Genomic DNA, 15102 nt, shown 5'->3' on the forward strand with positions numbered 1-15102 from the left:
GAGCCTCAGGTCTGAAGCTGGACAGCCTGGCCCCGAGGAACGTTCAATAATGAGATCTCTGGGCCTCAGCAATAACAGGGCCTGCTCCATGGCCTCCCGGGGACTAGGGGAGGGAGTGTACCCATGCAAAACGGGGCCCATGGAGGGGGGGAGAGGCTCAGACCCCGGGCGTCTTTGTCAGAGAAGCTTGCAAGAGTGTCCTGATGGGTACCTGTGTTCTATCTATCGACCTCCCCTCCAACCCATCCTGCACACTGGTCAGCCCTCCCTTCCTCGCAGGGGAGCCGTCATTGGCTCCCTTTTGCCCATCAGGCCTGGCCTCCCCTCCCCAGTGGCTGCAGCTCTGCTCGGATGCGCTCCCGGCCCTGGCCCCTCAACACACACAGGCAGGCATGCACGCGTGTGCACGCAAGCGGTCTTGGTGTGTTTGGGAAGCAAACGGTCAGCCCACGCCCCCTGCTGGTCGGGACAGGAAAAAAACACCCTCCCGAAGGTGGGGGCGGCCAGAGCCCACCTGCAGAGGGCTGCGCGGGAGAGGGGGGGGCAGGGGGGTCCCACGCTCCGCTTAGTCGCACTGTTTGGGGTCAGCCAGGGCATCCTCATGGGACCCCCCCTCTACAAATGCTCCTCCACCCCCCACTCACCTTCCCCAAGACGTGACGGCCTCAGCTCCGGACGCACCCTTCCCAGCCCGGCCAGCAGCCCCGCCGTGCGGGGTGGTCCCCAGCGGAGTCTGGAGCGCAGGCCACCCCCTCCCTTTGGGCCCGGCCCTTGCAGGGAAAGGGGCGTGTATTCCTTTAAGGGGCAGGCCCGCCGGGAGCGCGGGGGTTTGTCCGCAGCCGCTTCCTTTCTGGCCACGCAAGGTCCCCCGATCCGCCTGCGTCCTCGGACCCGGATAGCGCGCGCCCCTGAGCGCGCGGGCCGTCGAGGAGCCGCGGGGGACGGTGCGTTCCTCCTTCGGGGATTGGGGTCTCCTGCGGCCCCCACGCCTCCGGGGCAGGGGGGCCGGGCTGCTGGGCTGTGAACACAGGCGCGGGGCGCTCGGGGCGCCAGGGAGGTGAGAGCCGCGCGGGGCGCAGGCCGACTGCGCGGGACCCGCGTGCGCGCCCCGAAGGGCCACCATCAGGGCGCACCCCGGGGCCTCCGGGGTCCATCCCCGTCCCCATGGGGGGCCGCCCGACTCCTTCCCACCCCGTCCTGTCCGGGCCCTGCAGCCTCGGGGCAGCTGCCGAACGCTCAGTCCGGGGCCACGAGAACCCGGGGGTGCGGGAGGAGACACCCCGCGGGCGGGCGGGCGGGCGGGCGGACCTGCAGCCCCAGGGCAAACGCAAAGGCTGTCCGTCGGTCTCAGGCCTCAGTTCCTGGGGTTTCTGCCCTGAGACCCGAAAGGGCAGGGAGGGCGGAGGGGGGAGTCCTGGGTGGGAGGTGGGTCGCTCATGGGGGGGAATTTGGGGCTGGTGAGCGCCCAGGAAGGAAACAGCAGGGGTCTGGGACGCACCCAGCTCTGACCCCATGTGGACGGCGGTGGCCAGCGCTGACCCTCGGGAGGGTCCCTGCTCCCCGCCGCAAGGGGAGGTGATGGAGAGGCGCCCCGGCCCCTCTCCCGGGCCCCTGCACGGGCCCCGGGGCTGGGAAGGCTGGTAGGAATCACCCCCCGGCTCCCACTTTCCCGGGGCCCGTAGGTTTCCAAGGCATTTGTAAGCCTTGTCGAAACAGGGGGGCACAGAAGGCAGATTCCTCCCGGCGGCGGGATGCTGGAGACCCGCAGGGCAATGCTGCCCCCTGCTGGTGTCTGGGGGACTCGCACTCTGGTGGGCTCCATCTATCTGCCTTCCAAGTCGGGGCTCAGTTTATTCTAGCGTGTGGAGGGGTCCCCAGGCAAAGCGGTGCTGGGCAAAAGCCAAGGCCGGGCCATCAGGAGACCTGAGTTTTCTCTGAGCTCTACCTGCTCACCAGAGAGAAAGCCCTGGCCTCAGTTTCCCCAGCTGGAAAGAGAAGACAGTGGTGGCTGCTTCCCTCCCAGGCAAGGAGAGAGGAGAACGAGCCCCTGAGGTAATGTCAGACTTCTCTTTGTCAGCCGTTCACAGTAGTAATAATAACTGATATTTTGGGGCGCTTCCTCTCTACCAGGCAGTATTCTAGCGCTCCGCCTTAGTCTTCTTTTGTTGTTGTTCATCCTTACCCGAGGATATTTTTCCATTGATTTTTAAAAAATATATTTTATTGATTTTTTACAGAGAGGAAGAGAGGGATAGAGAGCTAGAAACATCGATGAGAGAGAAACATCGATCAGCCGCCCCCTGCACAACCCCCACCGGGGATGTGCCTGTAACACTCCATCCACTGAGCCAAACCGGTTTCGGCTCCATTGATTTTTAGAGAGAGTGGAAGAGAGAGGGAGAGACAGAGAGAAACATCGATGTGAGAGGAACGCATTGATTGATTTGCCTCCTGCACGCACCCTGACCAGGGCCGGGGCTGGGGAGGAGCCTGCAACCAAGGAATGTGCCCTTGACCGGAATCGAACCCCGGACCCTCTGGTCTGCAGGCCGACGCTCTATCCACTGAGCCATACCGGCGAGGGCCCCAGGTGAGTTTTGCGATCTCCGTTTCACAAGCGAGGGAACCTGCCCAGAATCCCACAACTAATAAGACCCAGGCCCTGAGAACAGTGCCCAGCGTGCGTGGACGGCGCTCCTCAGTTACCTAGGAGGCGGAGAATGAGTGGGTGCTGGGACCCAGGGGTCCCGGCCCTCGGAAGAGGGGCCCCTTTCATTGGCTCGCTTTTCTCTTCTTCCCCATTTGCCCGGCCACAGCCTTGCCCAGGACACGCCATGGGCCGCCGCCTGCTACTCCTGGTCCTGCTGCTCCCGCTGCCGCCGTGCGTCCCCGGCCTGCCCTTCTACAACGGCTTCTACTACTCCAGCAGTGCCCACGGCTGGGACCCGGACCTCGGCGGAGGTGGGTGGCATCCTGGGCCGGGCCTCTTTGCTCCTAAGGATGAGCAAGACCTCCCCGGACGTTGCTGTGAAGTGGAGGTTTCAGGCTGGGATGGAGGACTGGGCATGGAGCCAGCAGCCTTTTCCCAGCCTGGGTCCTTGCAGCAGACCAGTGTTGTTTCTTTCTTTCTTTTTTTTAAAAAAATATTCTTATTGATTTCTAGAGAGGAAGGGAGAGGGCGAGAGAGATAGAGACATCCTTGAGGAGAGAGAATCATGGACCGGCTGCCTCCTGCACGCCCCACACGGGATCAAGCCTGCAACCGGGGCATGTGCCCTGACCGGGAATCGAACCGTGACCTCCTGGTTCAGAGGTCGACGCTCAACCACTGAGCCATGGTGGTTTGGCACCCGCCGCGTTTCTAAGACCAGCAGAAGAGACGGTGCAGTGACTCTGTGCTGGGAGCCCCTCAGATGCACTTAAGGACGGTCACTTCTGCTTTTTTGTACTTCCCCAAAGTCCTGCCAATTTGTCAAGATCCAGCTTAAAAAGGGGACCTCCCCATCCAACTGCATGACTCAGTGGTTGGGAATCAACCTATGATTCCCGGTCAGGGCACGTGCCCGGGTTGCAGGCTTGATCCCCAGTAGGGATCATGCAGGAGGCAGCTGATCCATGATTCTCTCTCATCATTGATTTTTCTCTCTCTCTCCCCCACTCCCTTCCTCTCTGAAATCAATAAAAACACATTTAAAAAAAAGATACAGTACTTGCAATCGCAGCGAGGACTCCTCTGGAAACTCCAGTCTACACACACCCCCTTTCTCAAGATCCTTCATGCAGTCACATCTGCGAAGTTCATGTTGCCATATGAGGCCACACTCAGGGATTAGGACCTAGATATTTTGGGGAGCCATTCTTTAGCCTACACACCCCTTTCCTCTGGAATTTATTTTGCTGCCTAAGCACTGCTTGAATGAGGTTTAAGGAAACTTCTGAATCATCACACACTTAGGGGCTTAAGATGTTTACTTTGCTCGTGATTCCACGGGTTGGCTGTTTGGCCTGGATCTCTCACGTGCTTGCAAAGCCACAGTGGACACGGGGAGGGGTGCAGCACTGTGGCCATTCTCGCCAGGTGTCACATGGGGGGCGCGGGTGAGGGGGGCGGGAGCTGGGACGAGGATGGGGTGACCCTTGCGGGGGTGCAGATGATCTGCAGCGGGTCCCCCTCTGCCCCCTCCTCTCCCCCCAGGCCTCTTCAACGGCGTGAAGCTGGTGGTGGAGACGGCTGAGGACACCCTGTTTTCCCACCGGGGGGCCAACGCGACCCTGCCCTGCCAGTACCACTATGCGCCCGCCCTGGCCTCCCAGAGGCCCGTGCGCATCAAGTGGTGGAAGCTGTCGGAGAACGGGGCCCCGGAGCGGGACGTGCTGGTGGCCATCGGGCCGCGGCACCGCGCCTTCGGGGACTACCGGGGCCGCGTGCACCTGCGGCAGGCGGGGGCGCGGGACGTGTCGCTGGAGATCCGGGACCTGCGGCTGGAGGACTCCGGGCGCTACCGCTGTGAGGTCATCGACGGGCTGGAGGACGAGAGCGGCGTGGTGGAGCTGGAGCTGCGGGGTGAGGCCCCGAGGGGGGCTGCGTGATGCGGGGGGCCGGGGGGGGGGGTCCTGAGAAAGCAGCCGGACCTTGGTGCTTTAGGCAGATAAACATTTTTTAAAAAATATGTTTTTATTGATTATAGAGGAAGAGAGAGAAATGCCAATGATGAGAGAGAATCATGGATCGGCTGCCTCCTGCACACCCCCTACTGGGGATCGAGCCTGCAACCCGGGCATGTGCCCTTGACCGGAATCGAACCCGGGACCCTTCAGTCCGCAGGCCAACGCTCTATCTACTGAGCCAAACCGGCTAGGGCCAGATAAACATTTATATATATATTTTTTTTTTCTTAAATATATTTTATTGATTTTTTACAGAGAGGAAGGGAGAGAGATAGAGTTAGAAACATCGATGAGAGAGAAACATTCATCAGCTGCCTCCCGCACACCCCCTACTGGGGATGTGCCCGCAACCAAGGTACATGCCGCTGACCGGAATCGAACCTGGGACCCTTCAGTCCGCAGGCCGACGCTCTATCCACTTAGCCACACCGGTCAGGGCGACAGTGGCTGCTTGAACACACAGTAGGCGTGTGCTGAGAGCTGCTGTTGGCTGGCTGTCTCTGGAAGGAGGTGTCATGATGCGTCTGCCTTGGGCTTGGACAAGGACAGGAGGGGACAGCTTTGCTGGGCTTCTCCCAGGGACTGTGTGTGTCCTGGGGGTTTGGGGGAGCATCTGTCCCCATGGAGGTGTGGGTGCAGGGGACTGGGGTCTTCTCCAGCGGGGCTCCGGCCCACCCCTCCAAGCCCTCTTCCCTTCCTCCCCAGGTGTGGTGTTTCCCTACCAGCCCCCGCAGGGGCGCTACCAGCTCAACTTCCAGGAGGCCCAGCAGGCCTGCGAGGCCCAGGAGGCGGCCGTGGCCTCCTTCGAGCAGCTGTTCCGGGCCTGGGAGGAGGGCCTGCACTGGTGCAACGCGGGCTGGCTGCAGGACGCCTCGGTGCAGTACCCCATCACGCTGGCCCGGGGGCCCTGCGGCGGCCTGGGCCTGGCGCCCGGCGTGCGCAGCTACGGGCCCCGCCACCGCCGCTTGCACCGCTACGACGTGTTCTGCTTCGCCCCTGCCCTCAGGGGTGAGTGGGGTGGCCCAGCACCGCCTGTGGGTGGCGGGGAGCACCTGGGCGCTGCGGGGGGGCCCTCTGCCCGCCCTGGGGCACCTCCACCTGGCGAGAATGGCCACAGTGCTGCACCCCTCCCCGTGTCCACTGTGGCTTTGCAGGCACGTGAGAGAGCCAGGCCAAACTGCCAACCCGTGGAATCACGAGCAAAGTAAACATCTTAAGGCCCCAAGTGTGTGATGATTCAGAAGTTTCCTTAAACCTCATTCAAGCAGTGCTTGGGCAGCAAAATAAATTCCCGGGAAACGGGGTGTGTAGGCTAAAGAATGGCTCCCCAAAACATCCAGGTCTTAACCCCTGAGTGTGGCCTCATATGGCAACATGAACTTTGCAGATGTGATTGCATGAAGGATCTTGAGAAAGGGGGGGTGTGTAGACTCGATTTTCCAGACAAGTCCTCACTGCAATGGCAAATACTGCATCTTTTTTTTTTTTTTTGATGTATTTTTATTGCCCTAGCCCAGTGGTCGGCAAACTCATTAGTCAATAGAGCCAAATATCAACAGTACGATTGAAATTTCTTTTGAGAGCCAAATTTTTTAAACTTAAACTTCTTTTTTTTAAAATATATTTTATTGATTTTTTACAGAGAGGAAGGGAGAGGGATAGAGAGTTAGAAACATCGATGAGAGAGAAACATCGATCAGCTGCCTCCTGCACATCCCCTACTGGAGATGTGCCCGCAACCAAGGTACATGCCCTTGACCGGAATCGAACCTGGGACCTTTCAGTCCGCCAGCCGATGCTCTATCCACTGAGCCAAACCGGTTTTGGCAAACTTAAACTTCTTCTAACGCCACTTCTTCAAAACAGACTCGCCCAGGCCGTGGTATTTTGTGGAAGAGCCACACGCAAGGGGCCAAAGAGCCGCATGTGGCTCGCGAGCCGCAGTTTGCCGACCACGGGGCTAGGGCAATACCCTCCTTTTACAGATGAGGAAACTGAGGCACAGAGAGGTCAGAGCCCACGGGGGCTCCCTGGGCTCAGAGAGTGGACAGATCTTTGGGGTCTGGGTAGTCAGTGATGTCTGGACGGCAGACGGTGCTGCAGGTCCGGCTGTCCCCTCCGCTGCCCAGCCCTCACCCCCCACTTTCCCACAGGGCGGGTATACTACCTGGAGCACCCCGAGAAGCTGACCCTCTCAGAGGCCAAGGCGGCCTGCCGGGAAGACGGCGCCCAGATCGCCAAGGTGGGCCAGCTCTTTGCCGCCTGGAAGTTCCGCGGCCTGGACCGCTGCGACGCCGGCTGGCTGGCCGATGGCAGTGCCCGCTACCCCGTGGCTCACCCACGTCCCGCCTGCGGGCCCCTGGAGCCCGGGGTCCGAAGCTTCGGCTTCCCAGACCCGCAGAGCCGCAAGTATGGTGTCTACTGTTACCGTCCCCCTCGCTAGAGCCGGCCACAGCTCTGTGCCTGCCTGCACACGCCGCCCCCCTCACGGCTGTATTTACTAAGCGGATCATGTTCCCTATTGTTTTTATACTTCTCAACTTAAATTAAAAAAAAATTTTTTTTGATTCCAGAGAGGAAGGGAGAGGGAGAGAGAGAGAAACATCAACAATGAGAGAGAATCATGGATCGGCTGCCTCCTGCAGCCCTCTACTGGGGACCGAGCCTCCAGCCCGGGCCTGTGCCCTGACTGGGAATCAAACCATGACCTCTTGGTTCCTGGGTCAACACTCAAGCAACTGAGCCATGCTGGCTGGGCTCAACTTAAAAAAAAAATAAAAAAAATTCCAGCCCTAACCCGGCTTGGCTCAGTGGATAGAGCATCAGCCTGCAGACTCAAGGGTCCCAGGTTCGATTCCGGTCAAGAGCATGTACCTCTCAGTGGATAGAGCATCAGCCTGCAGACTCAAGGGTTCCAGGTTTGATTCCGGTCAAGACCATGTACCTCTCAGTGGATAGAGCATCAGCCTGCAGACTCAAGGGTCCCAGGTTCGATTCCGGTCAAGGGCATGTACCTTGGTTGCGGGCACATCCCCAGTGGGGGGTGTGCAGGAGGCAGCTGATGGATGTTTCTCTCTCATCGATGTTTCTAGCTCTCTGTCCCTCTCCCTTCCTCTGTAAAAAAAAAATCAATAAAAAATATTTTTAAAAAAATTACTGTTTTTGTAAAAGCCAACAGATCCCAAATCCTCCCTTTGCTCAGGTGGACACCCCAAGGCTCCCTGTACCCCTTTTCTCTGGGACATTGGAGGTCCGTGGCTCTGAGGACTCTGATGCCCAGAGTAGGCAGTGACGCGGAGACCAGGGCGTGGTGGCCGCCCCTCTCCCTCCGCCTCAGCCTGGGAGGTCGGGGGGGGGGGGCATCCAGGGGCTCTGAGCTGGGTTTTGACCTTTGCCATCTCCTGTCCTTGTGAGGGGCTAGGGCTGGACGGGGCTCCCGGCTCCTGAGTGAGGTCTCAGGGAAGGGAGGGATGCCCCCCCTCAGTTCCCCTCTCTTAGTTCAGAGTCTGTGTTTTGTTCTCATTTCCCCCCAATTCGGTGTGTGTGCTTTTTTGGGGACAATTCATGGTGCTGTGACCCCCTCCCTCCTCCTCCAGCCCTCCTCTGTCCCGCTCTGCGTCACGCTCTACGCGTTCCACCAAACCGGCTCCTCCATGGGAGCAAAGTGTGACATCCAAGGACCAGCAATGCGCCCGGCCAGTGTGGCTCAGTGGTTGAGCGTCGACCTGTGAACCAGGAGGTCACGGTTCGATTCCCCATCAGGGGGCTTGATCCCGAGTGGGGGATGTGCAGGAGGCAGCTGATCCATGATTCTCTCTCATCATTGATGTTTCTCTCTCTCTCTCCCCCTCTTCCTTCCTCTCTGAAATCAATACAAAATAAAAATAAATAAAAAATAAGTTGTGTGTTTTTTGTTTTTTTTAAAAAGGACCAACTATGGGAAGTGACCCATCCACTGTCTGTCTCTTTCTCTCTCTCTCTCTCACACACACACACACACACTCTCTTTCTCTCTCTTTCTCTCTCCATCCATCCCACCTGTGCTCTTGCAAAATTAAAGCACAGCAGGGCGACTGTCCCAGGCTCTCTGAACAGATAGGATTCCCACCCATTTGGGGTTATTTGACCAAAACCTGTCCTCCCCACCCCCCCCCCCCCCGGCTACCCGTCCGAAGGCCCCCTTCAGTAGACCCTAGACCACGGTTACCTCTTTCAATTAAAAAAAAAAAAAAAGAAGGGAAAAGAAATCGATCTCTTCCAATGTCTTTATTATTATAATTATCATAATCTTCAATTTTCAAAAATATAAATAGGTGCGCGGAACCCTGGTGCCTGCACGGGCCCGGGGGCGGGGGAGGGAGGGGGAGGGGCGGGGGCGCTCCCACTGGGAAGGGGGAGGTGCCCCCACCCAGCCCTGCCGAGAGAGATGACACATGGCTAGGGTGGCAGACCAGGTGAGGGGACGCCGGGCGGACGGACGGACGGACGGACGGAAGAGGGACCCTTGGAGGGAACCCGGCCCCCACGCAGCAGAAGGCTCCTGGCTGGCTCCCTCCTGCGGGCTCGAAGCTGCCCTCAGCCCTCGTCCGTCCCATACATTCAGCTGTGGCTCCCGGTTCTTCACGCCCTGGGCCTCTGCCCTCCCAGCTCCTCCTGCCCCTCCTCCCTCCTCCCTAGCTCTCCCTGGAGGTCAAAGAACCAACGATCGATTGCACTGCTCTTGGATAAAGTCAGCAAACAGAAAATAATCTTCTTTATTTAACTTAACCCCTCCCTGCTCCCTGTCCCTGCACTGGTCCCCGGAAAGGCACAACGGGAGAATCGAGAAATCTCTACACTCGGTCCACGGGTTCCAATACGTCTGCTTTGCTTTGGCATGTGTTTTTTTTTATGGGGGGTGGGGGGAGTCAAATGCGTGTTTTCGGCCGTTGGGGGGTGGGTGGGGGTGGGTGCATACACACTGTGGGATTTCATGTGTTCCTTCTTTCATGGAATTCCTTAAGACGGCAGAAAGCGACGAGAAGAGGACACCATCCGAGGGGGCGTCGGCCTGCAAGGCTCTGGGCTCAGCATCCGGGGCGCGGCCTGGGCGCCTCAGTGGGCGGTGCTGGGGCGCCTCCTCCGGGGGGCCCGGGAGCTCCGCTTCTGTAGTCGGCGCTTGTAGGTGGCGGCTGGGGGAAGGGAGAGGGGACGGCCTTGGTGAACCCCCGGAAAAACGGGGCCCGGCCCGGCCCCTCCCTGTCCTGCCCGCCCGCTCCCTGCAGAAGCCGAGGCCAGGGAAGGTTTTTTTCTACCTTCTGAGTTTTTTCTTTTAAATGTATTTTTATTGATTTCAGAGAGGAAGGCAGAGGGAGAGAGAGATAGAAACATCCATGATGAGAGAGAAGCATGGATTGGCTGCCTCCTGCACGCCGCCTACTGGGGATCGAGCCCACAACCCGGGCATGTGCCCTGACCAGGAATCGAACCCGGGACCCTTCAGTCCGCAGGCTGATGCTCTACCCACTGAGCCAAATCAGCTAGGGCCTGTCTGAGTTTCTTTTTTTTTTTTTTAATATATTTTATTGATTTTTTACAGAGAGGAAGGGATAGGGATAGCGAGTTAGAAACATCGATGAGAGAGAAACATCCATCAGCTGCCTCCTGCACACTCCCCACTGGGGATGTGCCTGCAACCAAGATACATGCCCTTGGCCGGAATCAAACCTGGGACCCTTGAGTCCACCGGTCGATGCTCTATCCACTGAGCCAAACCAGCTAGGGCTCTGAGTTTTCTTGAACCAACTTGGGCTAAGGGGCTTCGGCTGGGGTTGAGAAGGGGAGCAGGCTGCCTGCTTTCTCCTCTGTCCCTGGGGCCGGGCAGGGGGGCTGGAGGTGGGGGGGCGGGGACAGGTGACCTTGCCCACAGACGGTGCTGCCCGTGAGGGTGTGGGGTCCCCAGGAGAGGGCAAGCACTTGGGTGCTCCGGGGCCAGGAAGGGGGACACGGGGGCGGGCTGCCGCGCGGCGCCCGGCGGCCAGGGGCGGGAGGGGCGGTGCTCACGGTCTGTGCAGGTGACGCGCGGCTCCTCCCAGTGCCCGCTGGGCAGACACCGGATGGTGGGCACGTGGCGCTGGACGAAGCCCTCGGTGCACTGGTACCGCACCAGCGCGTTGATCTCGTAGCGTTCCTTCTTCTGGCCGAACGTCCTGGCGTGCTCCACCACGGGGGGCTCTCCGCAGGCCACTGGGGGGGGGGGGTGGGGGGGCAGACACCCGTCATGAGAAGGCTAAAAAGGGCTAATGCCAACGTAACCCTGATATGTGGGGGGGCTAGCGATCTGAATCCACGCCAGCAAGCTCAGTGTACGTTCTTTTTTTTTAAAAAAAATATATTTTATTGATTTTTTACAGAGAGGAAGGGAGAGGGATAGAGAGCTAGAAACATCGATGAGAGAGGAACATCGATCAGCTGCCTCCTGCACACCCCCTACTGGGGATGTGCCCGCAACCAAGGCACATGCCCTTGACCGGAATCGAACCTGGGACCCTTCAGTCCGCAGGCCGACGCTCTATCCCCTGAGCCAAACTGGCCATCGCTTCCCATTGATTATTAGAGAGAGTGGAAGGGAGGGGGAGAGACACACAGAGAGAGACACATCGAGGTGAGAGAGACACATCGATTGGCTGCCACCTAAACGCGCCTCGACCAGACCCGGGGATGGAGCCACCAGGGTATACGTGCCCTTGACCGGAATCGAAGCCGGGACCCTCCCGTCCGCAGGCTGACGCTCTGTCCACGGAGCCACACCGGCCAGGGCTGGACCCCGAAGTCCTGCGTCCTCCCGCCTGGGCCCTCCCGGGCCGCCTTACCTGTGCCCTTCTTACACGTGAAGGGCAGGTGGTAATTGCAGGGCACGTCGTTCCACTCGCCCTTCTCGTGCCAGATCATCACCACGCAGTCCTCCCCGGAGGCGAAGAAGTTGTCGGGCTGGTTGGGGCGCCAGTTCTCAAATTGCTGTGGGTGGGAGCGGGGGAGGGGGTGAGGCGGGCACAGAAGCCACGTGGCTTGGTTGGCCGGACCCCCCCCCCCCCCCACTTTCTCTCCCGTCACGCCCCAGCGGCATCTCCTTTCTCTCTCTCTCTCTCCCTCTCTCTGTCTCGTTAATCCTCACCCGAGGATATTTTCCCATTGATTTTTAGAGAGAGTGGGAGGGAGGGGGAGACACAGAGAGAGAAACACCGATGTGAGAACGACACATCGATTGGTTGCCTCCTGCATGTGCCTGGACCAGGGCCCCGCACACTTAGGAGGAGCCTGCAACCAAGGTACATGCCCTTGACTGGATTTGAACCCAGGACCCTTTGGTCCGCAGGCTGATGCTCCATCCACTGAGCCAAACTGGCTAGGGTTTTTTTTTTTTTAAAAAAATATTTTTATTGGTTTTAGAGAGGAAGGGAGAGGGAGAGAGAGACAGAAACATCAATGATGGGAGAGAATCATGGCTCAGCTGCCTCCTGCACAGCCCCCTCCTGGGGATCGAGCCCACAACCCGGCATGTGCCCTGACTGGGGATCGAACCGTGACCCCCTGGTTCATAGGTTGATGCTCAACCACTGAGCCACACCGGCTGGGCCGGGAAGCCTTCTGGGACGCCTGAGCAACTTGAACTCCCAGAGGGCAGAGCATTTACTATGTGTGTTCATCTGGCGACTATGGTGCTGTCTGTCTGTCTGTGTCCTGAGTCCACGCGAGTCCTTTGTGGGCCAAGGCGCCCTCTAAAGCTTCCATACGTCTCTCGGGGCGGTTTGCCTTCATTCATTCATTGCCCTCCTCCTTCCCTCATGGGGTCATTCGCTCACCGCGTCCAGCCCTGGGCTGGTGGTGGAAGGCCGAGATGAGCGAGACACTACCACCCCCCCACCCCCCCGCCCCGCAACCGCCCTGAGTGCCTGGAGCAGCAGCTGCTCTGGATGTGGCTGGAATGCGTCTCTCTCTGGGGTCTCTCTCCCCCCCTCCTCGGGGCTGCCCACTCTGCCGGGCGCCTGGCAGAACCCACCAGGGAGTGTCCATCTGACCAGCGGAAGTCCCCTTCGATGCTCCTGTCGTTCAGGCCGATCCACTGGTAGTTCTGAGCATTGCCTGCGGAGAGGACACGGGCGTTGGGGTGGAAGCACCCCGGGGATGTCTCAGACACTGGAGCTCACAGAGGCAGCGGGGACAGGGGTGGTGGATGCCCTCCCAGGAGCATGCCACCTGCTTCTGAGGTCCGGACAAGGGCACATGCATGCTGGGAGTGCCTGCCACCACCGCCCCCAGCTGGCACGGGCTGGTGACAGCCACGGGGTTACTCTGGGGCTGATTTTTCTTTTATTATTATTATTTTTCTTTTATTGATTTTTTTACAGAGAGGAAGGGAGAGGGATAGAGAGTTAGAAACATCGATGAGAGAGAAACATCCATCAGCTGCCTCCTGCACACCCCCTACTGGGGATGTGCCTGAAACCAAGGTACATGCCCTTGACTGGAATGGAACCTGGGACCCTTCAGTCCCCAGGCCGACGCTCTATCCAGTGAGCCAAACTGGCTAGGGCTGATTTTTCTTTTTAAAGTACATTTAAAAAAATATATTTTATTGATTTTTTTTACAGAGAGGAAGGGAGAGGGATAGAGAGTTAGAAACATCGATGAGAGAGAAACATCCATCAGCTGCCTCCTGCACACCCCCAACTGGGGATGTGCCCACAACCAAGGTCCATGCCCTTGACCGGAATCGAACCTGGGACCCTTGAGTCCACAGGCCGACATTCTATCCACTGAGCCAAACCGGTTAGGGCTTAAAGTACATTTTTATTAATTACCGAGAGAAAGGGAGAGGGAGAGAGAGACAAACATCCATGACGAGAGAGAATCATGGATCGGCTGCCTCTTGCACGCCCCCCACTGGGGATTGAGCCTGAAACCCATGCATGTGCCTTTGACCGGAATCGAACCTGGGACCCTTCAGTCCCCAGGCTGATGCTCTATCCACTGAGCCACACCGGCCAGGGCAGGGGGCTGACTCTGATGGATGCTGGGCTGTCCTGGGTGCAGCAGGAGCCAGTGGCCCCAAAGACTCCTCTCACCTCTCTCAGGCTGGGGGAAGCCCTTTCCGCCCTCCCTGCCCCCCACCCCACACCCCAGCCCCCACCCCTGCAGCCTGGCTGGGTCCCAGTCTGCTGGCTCCCAGCCCCTTTCCCCTAGGGCCGGAGACCCCAGCGCACTCACTGTTGACGAACTCCTGCTCCTCGGGGGTGACGATGCTGCTCAGGTGCGCCTGCTGCTCGCGGCAGCGGCTCTCGGCGTCCACCCAGCTCTCGCGCTCCGGGAAGTGGCGGTAGCAGTGGCCCTGGAACTTGGTCCAGCCCTCCTCGCACAGCGCCTGGTCTGCAACACAGGTGGGGGGGGGAGGGGGGGCTTGACGGGAGGGGCCGAGGCCGCCAGCCTCCTGGCACCGACGCCTGGGTTCGCCCCGCCTTTGATGTCACCCCTTCAAAGGCAGGGAGAGGCCCAGCTGGATGGGGGCTCAGGGTGGAAGCCAGGGAGGCCTGGCCCCCCCCCCTGCCCCGGGCCCTGCGTGCAGGTTCCCGCCCTCTGAGAAAAGCCAGGGATCCTTCCCTCTTTCGGGCGCCCCCCCTCCCCGCACCCCCCCCCCCCAGCTTCTCTCCTGTCACTGCCTGCTCTGGGGGAGGAGGAAGCCTTGAGGCTCTGAGGGTCTCTGGGGAGAGAGGGGGTGGCGGGCAGGTGTGTGAAGGCGGCGGCAGCAGGAGGCAGAGCTGGGGGCATGAGGGGACCCTGGGTGGCGGGGGACAGAGGAGCAGAAATAAGTCTGCTTTGGGTCCAAAGAGGATGCAGAGCTGCGAGTCCGCCAGTCCGTCCGTCAGTCCGAGCTGGCTCTAGCTCAGCACATGGTGTCTCCCTCTTAAAGGGCCAAGCAGGCAACCCGGGGGTCCTGGCTTTTGATTTTCTCTCTCGGCAGCAGGTGAGGGGTGGGGAAGAGCGTCCCCCTGCCCGCCCCCCCCAAGCTCTGTGGGTCACAGGCTCCGAGTTCTGGAGGAGGGGCTGGTGTGGAGCTCCCGGGGCAGTCTGGGGGATGGACAGGCAGAGGGGGGCGGGGACAGGGGGTGCTGACGCTGGCTCTCAGGCGTGAGAGAGCCTTGATGCATGTGTCTTCCCAACTCTGCCTCCGGCCACATCACCGTGGCCGCTTTCAATGGGCCCGGGTGGGAGTGTTCTCCCTCGGAAACTGGCGGATGCTGCCCTTGAGGGCTCCCCCTTCCGCTCCGAGAGAGCCGGGCACAGCGCCGCCGGGCGGAGGGAATTCCGAGACCCCCCCCCCCCCCCCCCCGTCTTCCCTTTTGCCCGGGGTCCCCCAGGTGAACGTGCCCCAGGGCCCTGGGCAGCCTCCCAGGGAGA

At 59.8% G+C, this 15102-nt stretch overlaps 2 protein-coding genes across 4 annotated transcripts in view; one reads left to right on the forward strand and one right to left on the reverse strand.

The window, feature by feature from the left end:
- The first annotated feature begins 807 nt into the window (after positions 1-807).
- On the forward strand, positions 808-8461 carry HAPLN3 (hyaluronan and proteoglycan link protein 3). 3 transcript variants are annotated; one of them, XM_079763970.1, is made up of 6 exons: positions 808-944; positions 2471-2590; positions 2817-2961; positions 4196-4564; positions 5374-5676; positions 6822-8461. In XM_079763970.1, the coding sequence occupies exons 3-6, from the start codon at positions 2835-2837 to the stop codon at positions 7109-7111; spliced, it is 1089 nt and encodes a 362-aa protein (XP_079620096.1). In that variant the 5' UTR covers positions 808-944; positions 2471-2590; positions 2817-2834; the 3' UTR covers positions 7112-8461. The 3 variants fall into 3 exon arrangements, with proteins under 3 accessions (XP_079620096.1, XP_079620097.1, XP_079620098.1); XM_079763971.1 differs by having other exon boundaries at positions 926-1057; XM_079763972.1 differs by lacking the exon at positions 808-944 and adding an exon at positions 1895-2052.
- Positions 8462-9595: 1134 nt separating this feature from the next.
- Positions 9596-15102, reverse strand: part of ACAN (aggrecan) — a 61424-nt gene continuing 55917 nt past the window's right edge. The window contains 5 exon segments of the mRNA XM_079763988.1: positions 9596-9839; positions 10711-10893; positions 11520-11664; positions 12707-12789; positions 13915-14073. Coding sequence (XP_079620114.1) covers positions 9763-9839; positions 10711-10893; positions 11520-11664; positions 12707-12789; positions 13915-14073 — 647 coding nt within the window. The 3' untranslated portion in view covers positions 9596-9762.

The sequence above is a fragment of the Cnephaeus nilssonii genome, assembly GCF_951640355.1.
Source record: "Cnephaeus nilssonii genome assembly, chromosome: 24".
In the NCBI taxonomy this organism is placed as follows: domain Eukaryota; kingdom Metazoa; phylum Chordata; class Mammalia; order Chiroptera; family Vespertilionidae; genus Cnephaeus; species Cnephaeus nilssonii.

Coding starts and splice junctions, on each gene's coding strand:
- HAPLN3 (XM_079763970.1), top strand. CDS start 2,835: ATGGGCCGCCGCCTGCTACTCCTGGTCCTGCTGCTCCCGCTGCCGCCG. Junction 4,565..5,373: donor GGTGGAGCTGGAGCTGCGGG/GTGAGGCCCCGA, acceptor CTTCCTCCCCAG/GTGTGGTGTTTCCCTACCAG. Junction 5,677..6,821: donor CTTCGCCCCTGCCCTCAGGG/GTGAGTGGGGTG, acceptor ACTTTCCCACAG/GGCGGGTATACTACCTGGAG.